Raw genomic sequence first — 11,752 nt, forward strand, 5'->3', positions numbered from 1 at the left:
AAAAACACCTTTATGACAGGAGCTAGTTTTACAAATGGACAAGGTGCCCAACAAAGTCGGGCTCCTACCCTCACAGGAACTGGGGGAATGAGCTCACAAAAAGACCTATCTACTCTTCAAAGGTATACATTTTAAAGAGATGAGAAAGTACTTACAGGTTTTCCAAGGTAAATGATCTACAAAAAGGGAAGGAAATCTCTTTCCCCATTTTCAGCAAGGAGAATGAAGCCTCCTATTTTACATACATGGGATGTAAAGTACAGCAGTGAATATAATCTATGGTATTGCAATAGCTATGTATGTCAGATGGGTAGTAGACTTGGTAGGGTCATCACTTTGTGAGGGGTGTAAATGTCTAATCATTACGTTGTTTTGTGCACCTGAAACTAATTTTTAAAAGCAAAATATATTTTGTATCCTGACTACAATCCTATATAATTAATAATCAAGGGAAAAGATTGCTTTGCAGCATTTAAAAACAAGTGTTCCATGTGGCAAAGAAGTCACTCACATCACTGAGGAATGAGTGAAATTCCAACATATGTCTTTGTTGTTTACACTGTTGTCCTATTGGTTAATAAATTCATAAAAAAATAGGCAAAAAGATTCTGGGCAGACATTTTACCAAAGAAGATAAAGAGATGGTAAATAAATGCATGGAAAAAACACTCAACATCATGAATTCTTAGCAAAATGGAATTAAAACCAAAATGAGTTACCACTAACACTTATTTCCAGGACTTTAATTTAAAAAGATTAACCATACCAAGTGTTGTCAGGGTTGTAGAGGAACCAAAATTTTCATATACTGTTGGTGGGAAGGCAAAAGGCAACAATCATTTTAGAGCATAGTTCAGCATTTCTGAAAATGTAAAACATTCACCTATACTGTAATATATACATACATATATATATATATATATATATATATATATATATATATATATATACACACACACACACACACACATATATATAATTGGAAAAGGGGAACGGGACTTTATTGGGGAACAGTGTGTACTTCCAGGACTTTTTCCAAGTCAAGTTGTTGTGGTTTCAGTCTTAGTTGTGGAGGGCGCAGCTCAGCGCCAGGTCCAGTTGCTGTTGTTAGTTGCAGGGGGCGCAGCCCACCATCCCCTGCAGGAGTCAAACCAGCAACCTTGTGGTAGAGAGGAGTACTCCAACCAACTGAGCCATTCGGGAGCTCAGCGGCAGCTCAGCTCAAGGTGCCATGTTCAATCTTAGTTGCAGGGGGCGCAGTCCACCATCCCTTGTGGGAGTCGAGGAGTCGAACTGGCAACCTTGTGGTTGAGAGCCCACAGGCCCATGTGGGAATCGAACCGGCAGCCTTCGGCGTTAGGAGCACAGAGCACCAACCGCCTGAGCCACTGGGCCGGCCCCTATGCTGTAATAGTTTGAAAAATAAAACATAACCATATAAAGAACTGAATGTAAATATTCATAGAAGCTTTATTTGTAATACCCCAAACCTGGAAATAATCCAAACCACAAACAGACAAAATGGTTATCTACAGAACAGAATGCTACTCAGTAACAAAAATAACTAACTATTCACATAGGCATTATTGTTAAATCTCAAAATAATTGTGCAACATGAAGAAGAGCAGTATTTTAAAAGAGTATACACGTTATGATAGCTATTTAAAATTACTGAAAATATGAACCAATCCATTGTAAAGGAAGCTAAATCAATGATTGCCTGGGGGGATGGAAAAGGCATGGAGATTATAAAAGGGCATTAGGTAAATATATGGGTAACAGATAAATTCATTTTCATGTGTGATGGTTTCACAGCTTTATCCGTATGTTAAAGCTTACCAAATTGTACACTTTGGTGCATATCAATTATATATATATATATATATATATACCCTAATAAAGTTTTAAAGTGGTTCCAAATAAATACCTAGATATCTCTCTTCTTAGGAAATTAGGTTGACAATCCTATATGGACTCTGCCATCTCTCTCCTCATGCCCTGGGAGGGGCAGTCTTGCCTCAGTGGCAGCAAATACTGACAAGCAATGAAGACAGTTGCCATCTTAATGAATAGGAATGCTGACTGATTCACAAAGGACATATCCTTGGACTACAGGATCATCCTTCTATCCTTGTTTTCTTGCCTGTAGAGCAATGGCCTTTTGGTGAACACCCCAGAGGCTAAGGAAATTCACAAAACCTTTAGATTATTTTCTCTGCCAAAAGAAGTAGTTATGGAGGTCCTAAAAATTTCCATACACACTGATCACACAAGCCATAGTCACTGGAACATTTATGGATGAACTTTCAGAAGAGGCACATCCTGTCTAATTCACTGCACTCTCTTCCACTCCCTATTAACCTAGTGCTTCTGTCCCAATTATGGTTCCATCTGACCCTTATAGTTTTACAACAAATGACACTAGCCCATGAAATTTGGTACATCATGGCATATGGCTCCTTTGCAGGACCTCAGGACGAGGTTACCCTCAACACTGCTGGGAATTATGTACTGTGTTTCGCCAAAAATAAGACCTAGCCAGACAATCAGCTCTAATGCATCTTTTGGAGCAAAAATTAATATAAGACCCAGTCTTATTTCACTATAAGACCCGGTCTTATATTAATTTTTGCTCCAAAAGATGCATTAGAACTGATTGGCCAGCTAGGTCTTATTTTGGGGGAAACATGGTAACATATACTGTGAACAAAGGAATAAAATTCATAGTCTCTACAGAAGCACAATAAAGGTCTCTTCTTCAGAGTGACCTCTGACCACACAAAATTGTGGCACCAGGCTGTAAATTAGGACCACAAAGCTATGCAGTCTTTCTTCCAAAGCCTTAGGCAGCAATGCAAAATAAATCAGTATTGGACAAAGAGCGATTTTTCTGCCATCATAATGTCCCTTCCGAAGCACAGAAAGTTTGGGATCCCTACAAAACCTGTTCACCTCTACATGCTGACAGATCACAATTCTGCTTTCAAATAACCCTGTGCACTGAATAGAACCACCAAAATTAAAGGTACAAAAATAAAAAGACCTTTGCAAAAAGATCTTAAATTGGGGCAATGTACAGCAAGCAGTTTCCAGATTGGTGAATTAGAACAGTTTCCAGGTTGGAAAAATTTATCACAAGTATAGTGTGAGAACAATATCCCTGAAAGAGGTAGTTCTTTTTAGCTGAGATTGGGTGCTCTGGACCAAATCTATGTCAGGTCCATTTCCTAAGTCAGAAAGAAAGGAATGAGGATCCTGCCAAGGGCTTGGGGCATTCATAATTTCCTCAAGCAAAAGGGAGAATGCAGAGGTCAGCTTTCCTGAGCACATTGGCATTGTGACTAGTGCATACTGTGCAGGTCGGCCAGGTGGTAGAGGCAAAACGGCTTCAGCCACAGAAACTGGCAGTAATATAAATCTGGTAATAGTCCTGGGCGGGTTACAAAGTGCAATGCAGTTCCTTAAAATCTTGTATGTACCTGAAACTTATGAGGAATCTAGCACAGTGTATGCTCAGATGAGAGGTTTAAATTCAGATAAATGGCTCTTACAGAGTCCCCTCCAGTGTTGTTATACTGAGGAAGTACATTTCCAGCACATTTAAGGCTTTTCTCCATTGTGAACTCTCCAGTGTCTAAGGAGGTTAGATTTGCGACTAAAAGATTTCCCACACTCACTACACTCATAAGGTCTTTCTCCAGTGTGAACTCTCTGGTGTTGAATAAGATCAGATTTGTGGGTAAAGAGTTTCCCACATTCATTGCATTCATAAGGCCTTTCACCAGTGTGACCTCTCTGGTGTTGAATGAGGCTAGAGCTTTGGCTGAAGGACTTCCCACACTCACTACACTCATATGGCTTTTCTCCAGTGTGAACTCGCTGGTGTTGAATGAGGCTAGCACTTTGGTTAAAGGACTTCCCACATTCACCACACTCAAAAGGCTTTTCTCCAGAATGAACTCGAAGGTGTTGAATAAGGCCGGAGCGTTGTCTAAAGGATTTCTCACATTCACTGCACTCATAAGGTCTTTCTCCAGTGTGAACTCTCTGGTGTTGAATGAGATCAGATTTGTGGGTAAAGGGTTTCCGACATTCATTGCATTCATAAGGCCTTTCACCAGTGTGACCTCTCTGGTGTTGAATGAGGCTAGAGCTTTGGCTGAAGGACTTCCCACACTCACTACACTCATATGGCTTTTCTCCAGTGTGAACTCGCTGGTGTTGAATGAGGCTAGCACTTTGGCTAAAGGACTTCCCACATTCACCACACTCAAAAGGCTTTTCTCCAGAATGAACTCGACGGTGTTGAGTAAGGCCGGAGCGTTGTCTAAAGGATTTCCCACATTCACTGCACTCATAAGGTCTTGTGCCAGTATGAATTCTCTGGTGTTGCATGAGGTCAGATTTGCGAGTAAAACATTTTCCGCATTCATTGCACTCATAAGGTCTTTCTCCAGTGTGAACTCTCTGATGTTGAATGAGGATAAATTTGCGGCTAAAACATTTCCCACAAATATTGCACTCATATGGCCTTTCTCCAGTATGAACACTCCGGTGTCGAATGAGGTTAGAGAACTGTCTAAAGGACTTCCCACATTCGCTGCACTCATAAGGTCTTTCCCCACTGTGAATTCTCTGGTGTTGAATGAGTTCAGATTTGCAGCTAAAAGATTTCCCACAATCACTGCAGTCATAAGGCATTTCTCTAGTGTGAACTCTCCCATGTCGAATGAGGTTAAAGATTTGTCTAAAAGTTTTTCCACATTTGCTGCACTCATAAGGCTTTTCTCCAGTGTGAACTCTCTGGTGTCGGAAAAGGCTAGAGCTTTGTCTAAAGGACTTCCTGCATTCACTGCACTCATAAGGCCTTTCTCTAGAATGAACTCTTCGGTGTTCAATGAGGTTGGATTTGTAGCTAAAGGATTTTCCACATTCGCCACACTCATAATGCATTCCTCCAGTGTGCTGTCTTCGGTGGTTAATGAGTTTGGATTTGTGGATAAAAACTTTTCCACATTCAATGTATTGGTAAGTCCTGTCTGCAGTATGAATTCTCTGGTGTTTTATAAGACTGAAGTTATGGGTAAATAACTTTCCACATTCTCTGCATCCATAAGGCTTTGTACTACTGTGAATTCTCTGGTATTTAATAAGTCCAGAAATTTGGCTAAAGAATATCCCACATTCACCACACTCATATGCCTTTTCCCCAATGTGAATTTTCTGGTGAACAAGTCTGTAGTTGCAGCTGAAGGCTTTCCTACATGTGCTACACTCATAAAGCCCTTCTTTAGAGCAGACACTCTGATTCTGAACAAATTTATGGTTGTGGCTTGTAGCTTTTTCACGTTCACCCCACTCGTAATGAGTTTTTCCACTGTGAAAGGCCTGCCCACTCTCACTATAACTGTGTGCCTCCTCATTGTTAGGAGTCGCCTGGTGCTGGGTAAGACCTGAGGTGGCTGGGAAGTCCTCCTCAACCTCCCTATAGGTGAAAGGCTCCCCTGATACATAGAAGCGGCAGCAGGTCACAAACGAGGCCCCATCCATATCTCTTTTCCAGGGCTTCTCTCTACTGGCATGCCTCTGCTGCTGATGAAGGTTTGCACTGAAACAGAAGTATCTCACACATGTGTCACCCAAGTATGGTTTCTGCGAAGGGTATATTGTTTGGTGCTCAGATTGGTGCAAAATGTCTTTCAAGACTGAGACACAAATCTCACAGGGATGTATCTTCTGGGTGGTTGAGGCTATCTTAGAAGCCCTGACCTGTGACTCTCCTTCTACAGATACACTCTGCTCAGAAGGGGACTCCTCATCTTCCATTTTATGCCAACAACCTGAAAGCAGAGAAATGATGAGGAAATGGATGTTGACTTTGCTAGTAGGGGTAAGTTCCATTACAAAGATGTGTCAGATACAATGTGTTGGGTACATAGGATTGTTCTCAAAACAAAGGACGTGGGGGCAGGTTGAGGAAGGGGCTGCTGTACAGTACTGGGCCTCTGAAGATCACAGAATAGGGGAGACCTCACCAGAAAAAGGACACAAATGTGATATGCATGACATGGAAGAGAGACAGGGTCTCCAACCCATTCTTCTGTTAACAGCCTTCAGCAGGATCTTGTCTGCTGGTGACATGGGAAAGCTCTACAGATGGTTGGTTGTGTCCTTTTCCAGGAAAATTCAATTGGAACTGAGTAGCTGGTGTTCAAGGACTATTTAAAGGATATGTGCACACCTTGTAACACAGGCGCAGGTCAATGCTGGAGAATACTGCAGAGAGAGCAGTGCAGAGGAACAGGTGATGATTCATGGAGACCACAAAAATAAATGGAGCCAAGAGCCAGAAGTCACAGATGAAATGACAAGTCAGCAAAGTGTCCAGTATGGGGAAGAAAAGGTAAAAAAAGGTGTGGCCAGTGGTACTCACACCAAAACACTACTAGACACATGTAGGTTCCTGGTATGATCTGAATACAGCCCTAATGTCATGCCCTCCCCCAGTCACCATTCACCAGGGTCAGACCTCCACTGAGACCATCTTGCCATGTCCACCCTGCACAACAATTGGGGTTCTCCCTGCACCCTCTATTGTACAACTACTTAGAACCTGAACGATGCAAGTCTCAATGAAAGACAACATAGGTGAGCAACCAGCACTGGCCCAGAAAAACTTGGCACCCAATAATATTCAGGAAAGAAACTGAAAAACAACTGGGGGGCAGCTGGTTAGCTCAGTTGGTTAGAGCTCTGTGCTCATAACACCAGGGTTGCCGGTTCAATCCCTGCATGGGCCAGTGTGAGCTCCGCCCTCCACAACTAGATTGAAACAACTACTTGACTTGGAGCTGATGGGTCCTATACAAATACACTTAAAATAAATTAAAGTTAAAAAAAGAAAAACAATTGAAGGAAGGTCTTACGAGAACAGCCTACGGGTCATATATGTAATGTAATGACCATGACCTGGCATAGGCAATCACAAAGAACTGTTAGCTACAGGAAGGGGGCAGAACTGGAGGCCATAGATCTGGACATAGTCACCTTGCCAAGCAGAGGGCAACCAAGGTGGGCTCCATTAAGTTGTCTGAAAGACTCCCAGATACTTCCCTGCACTTTTTGAGGCAACAGGTATTAGGGATGCTTGGGGTGCCCATTGCTCAGGGCACTCCACAAGGATTAGCACTGGCTCCCACAGCACATATGATAAGAATGTGGACGAAGTAAGCAGAGCCAATGGCCCAGATATGGGAAAGACAAAGCTACCTGGGGAGAAAAAAGGGAAGGCAGGACATCACCTCAGGACACTAAGAGAGATATGAAGGTCTTACCCATGGATGCTACAAGTGCAAAGTTCTCCAGCATCACATCGCAGTACAGGAGTCTTTGAGCCTCATCAAGGAGCACCCACTCCTCTTGGGAGAAGTCAATGGCCACGTCCTCAAAGTTCATACCCTGTCATAATAGGGACAGTTCATTCCATGATTAGCTTCTCTCCCAGGATTCCAAATTCATCCTACCCCTCACCTTCCACATCCATCATGTGCTCACTCTACTCCCTACCTCAGAAAAGATAACAGGCCTTGGTGCCATTGGAGCCACTCTATCCTAATATTCCCATTGATACCGTGTCTTCCCACAGCAACAATAAGCACATGGGCAGACAGATGATACCTGAGCTCTGGGCCTGGCACGCAGGCCACATTGCTTCTTGTCAGTATGGTGGCTGTCACAGACAGGTCAGGGAGAGAAGTTGGCACAGGAAGGGTGTGATTGATCTGACACTGGTCTTGTCAGGCAATACCACTAAGGTCTCCCAGACTGTTCAAGACACAAAAAACAGGGCATCAGCCTTCACCCTTATGACCCAATTCCAGGGTCCTGGGGCCATCAGTTTACACTATCCTCTTCACATGCACATAATTCTTTGAACCACACTTCTCTCACACAGCTACATTCCCAGGGTCACAACTTAAAAGGTAACACAGCCCTGCCATGATGAGGACAGGTCATTCCATGATCAGCTTCTTTCCTAGGATTCTAATTTCACCACCCTCCTAATTTATCCCCTGCTTACTCCCCCTCCCTTCCCCAGGGAAGATTTCCAAGCCTGAGTGGCACTGATGTAGACTGCCTTATTGTGGTCCTATTGATCACTGTGTCAGCCCTCCATAATAGGCAGGTGGATAGATAAATGGCATCTAGGCTCTGGACCTGGCATGTAGGAACTCAACATCACCCACTTTTCAGGCAATTCCCCTGGGATTCCCCATATCGTTTCTTCCAGACACCACCAAACGTGGGCTTACCCTTCACTCTTATGTCAATACCAGGTCACTGGGGAAATGAATTTATACTCCCTCTCGAAGTGCACAGCACTCACTCTACCACACCTCTCTCTCACAACTGCACGCCCACAGCCACAGCCCCCAACCGCCCTAGACCATAGCCATCTTCCTTGTCCTATCCACTTATTCTCAGCATATGTGGTCCAGAGAATGCTTGGCAAATTCAAATAGGATCAAGTACTCAACCCATACTCTGATGGTCCCCAAAGCCAGAGACAGCCCTGAGTCCTGTTAATGAAGGCCTCCCTCCATGACTGCTCCTTGTGTCAACCTCACCTACCGAGAGCCACATCAGATTTCAGATATCCACGGCCTTCTTCACCAGTCATAGTCTTCCTCTCTCTACCTAACCCTCATTCAAGGCCCAGCTCCAGAGGCCCTCTACCCCATGCGCAGTGAGTTTCACAGATGACCACTTATGTCCGTAAGCTAATCTGCCAGCCTGACTGGAACACCCCAGGCCACACAAAATTTTGGTGAGTCTGTGGAGCATTGAATAAGGACCAAACCCAGTCTCATCTTATGTGACTTATTCCTATGACTCTATATCTATCTCACATCCAATCATCCCTTGAAGGCCTTGGCCACTTGCCAAACCATACTCTCTACCCCACCCTCTACATGACTTCTTTCCCTAAACTGTGTTGTGACACTCATCTCCTTCAACCAGGGTCCTAAGCAGGAAACCCAGTCCTTGGGCCCACCCTCTTTTTCCTGGGCTACTATTACCATTGTCATCTTGACTAGGATTTCCCCATACGAAAGTGACTACAGCTCTTCCTTGGTCCACACACTCTCCACTATCTTTTGGAGAAGTCTCTATCCTGAACTCCTTAAGAGTTCAAGATGCCCATGAACTACTCTCTGAAACATCTCATACCTTAATAGGCCAAAAAATAAAACTCTTGATATTCCCAATGAAAATTACTCTTACTATGGACTTCCCCATCTCAGTTAATGGAGCTCTTTCAGCTCATAAAACTAAATCTTCAAATCATCCAACTCTGATCTCTTTTTCTCTCAACCTCAAAATTAGGAAAATTCAGGAGGCCATATCTAAAACACCAATCCAGAATCCAACTGCTTCTCCCACCTCCACGGCCGAAATCCTTGTCCAGTTACCATCACACTCATCCAGACTATCACAGTAGCCTCCTACCAGGTCTTTCTACTACCTCTACACCCATACTTTTCTCCATGAGACCTGGGTCCTCTGCTCCAAATCTCCCCTCACCTCCAAAGGAAGCACCCAACTTCTCACAAAGCTGTTCTAGATTCGCCTCCTGTTCCACTGCTCCCAGTTCCTAGAAGGAAAAAGGATACTGCATGTCCCTAAACTAGCTCAGCCTCCCCTCCAAGCTCTTGCACATTCTGGTACCTGTGCCTGGGAGAAACTTCTGTATCTCATTCCACTGGTCGCCAAAAATAGGAATCACTCCATATAACCCTAGACCTGGACTTAAGACCCTGGGTTTGGTATCTATTCAAGGTCCCCAGACCCGAGAGCTGGAAGAGTGACACGACAATCCCAGGACACCACTATCCCAGAGACCATAAGGGTGGGGTGAGGATTAGTGACACCCTGAAATAAATTCCACAAACCAGTACCCCTAACCAATTCTGCAATTACAGGACTCTGTGGAAAGAGAAAGGTGGTTTGAGAGCCTGGCAACCACCGCCAGGATCCATGGGCTCAGGCCGCTAAGTACCCTTGTTAAGACCATGAGCCAGGTGACCTCGAGATAACTACATTATTTCTGGACTTCAGTGCTCCTTGCAGACTCTTGTCAGTTATGTAATCTTTGACAGGACTTAACTTTCCTGGCTCTGTAATCACCTTTCTGTCCTTCTTCTGAGCATCTTTTGGAAAACTTTTAGGACCTTATCTCAGACAGTGTCCCTCTTTTCTTCATAACCCTTCATGGCTCTCAACGTACTGAGAATAAAAGCAAAACGCCTCAGGCACAACATCGCCTCACATTCTCTGCTGCCTGTAGACAAAAAACAGAGCCCGGGTTTCTCTAATACTCGCGGGTGAGTTACCCTTCCATGTCTATACACGGCAGTCCCTTCTGCCTAAACCCATCTCCCACACTCCGTGTCACACCGGATGTCACCCACGAGCGCCTCACCATCCTGGAAGCCGGGGTCTGGGTTGCAGGACGTGAGCAGGCGTCCCACACCAGGGGCTTTAGGGTTTGGATGGGGTGAGGGCGGTGAGGGCCCGGGGGACGCGCATTCACCTGAGCCTGGCGCCTCAGCGCGGCCGCCACCGTAGGGCTCTGTGAGCGGAGCGGAGTCTGCGTGGCACTGAGGTCCCGATCCCGGCCTGTGGCGGGTCACCCCGCGCTGCGCCGGTGCCAGGCCTCGGACCCGCCTCTGTGCTGGCGGGACGACTCCTCTGGCGCCTCCTTGGTCGCAACTCAGCACTCTGAAGCCTCTGACTCGGTGAACTGACGGGAGAGGCCAAAATGACCGCCACGAGGACGACGCCGGAAGTCCCGCCCTGACACGATAGCCACCAGGGCAATGCCACTGTCTGGGTTCAACACCGCTACCGTTGAGCGCATTGCCCTCTGGGTAATGTAGTTTCCTCCGCTTCAGCGTCCCAGTCTTTGACAGTTTCCTCAGCGTCCCAGTCTTTGACATTAGCGAATAAAGATGTTGCGGCGCCGCAAGTTGCCCCGGGTAATGAAGACTTAAGTTCAGGAGCGCTTCGCAGGTTTCTGGGTGGGTTGTCTCCAACTTGTTTGGAGACATTATTTCAAACTCCTTGAAACTCAGAATGCTCCCTGAGATTAAAAGTGTTATTTTATTTATTCCCCAAAACTACAAATACAAATGGACATATTTGCATTCAGACAGAAAACGTATCCACTCTTAGCTGGAATTTAATAAACATTTTCTAGCTATTTAAATGCATGTAGTCTGAAGCGTTAGATTTTATAGCTCTGTATGTTCAATCTTGGCTATGACTTGGAAGCTAAGGAGGGAGGTTTACGTCGCCCTGAAGTAGGAGGACAAGGAGTTATCTCTGTTTCTGGTTCCCACAGAAAACATCTCTCCTGCCTGTATACTCAGTAATGGTATCTAATTCATAGAACAATATTGTTTATCCATTCAGTATTCCCTACTCTGTATCCTAAGATATATTCAATTCCTTTAGGAATCTGACCTGTATCTCAAATAGAGAGCAACTTATTAAATTCTGTTTTGGTATGCGATAGTGACTAGTGTTTTCAGGCAGAGCACAAGTGCTCATGGGGCATCTGAATCCCATCATCTCATCTTCTTGTTGGGAAAGGGTATTATTTCTCAGTGATTTCTGGGACTGCTGTGCATGAAATGATGATATCTCAGAACAAAAGGTTGTGAAATGCAAATTACAGAAAGCTATTAAT

The 11,752-nt window shown here is 44.5% G+C and overlaps 1 protein-coding gene across 2 annotated transcripts; it reads right to left on the bottom strand.

Annotated features, from left to right (window-relative positions):
* Nucleotides 1-955: 955 nt before the first annotated feature.
* ZNF551 (zinc finger protein 551) lies at nucleotides 956-10,833 on the bottom strand. Of its 2 annotated transcripts, none has more exons than XM_081033069.1 (3): nucleotides 10,595-10,833; nucleotides 7,335-7,458; nucleotides 956-5,840 (listed from the first exon to the last, which is right to left on the bottom strand). In XM_081033069.1, exons 2-3 carry the CDS (start codon nucleotides 7,453-7,455, stop codon nucleotides 3,601-3,603), a joined length of 2,361 nt encoding a protein of 786 aa, XP_080889195.1. In that variant the 5' UTR covers nucleotides 7,456-7,458; nucleotides 10,595-10,833; the 3' UTR covers nucleotides 956-3,600. The 2 variants fall into 2 exon arrangements, with proteins under 2 accessions (XP_080889195.1, XP_080889196.1); XM_081033070.1 differs by lacking the exon at nucleotides 10,595-10,833 and adding an exon at nucleotides 7,678-7,794.
* Nucleotides 10,834-11,752: the final 919 nt, after the last annotated feature.

The sequence above is a fragment of the Rhinolophus hipposideros genome, assembly GCF_964194185.1.
Source record: "Rhinolophus hipposideros genome assembly, chromosome: 21".
NCBI lineage: Eukaryota > Metazoa > Chordata > Mammalia > Chiroptera > Rhinolophidae > Rhinolophus > Rhinolophus hipposideros.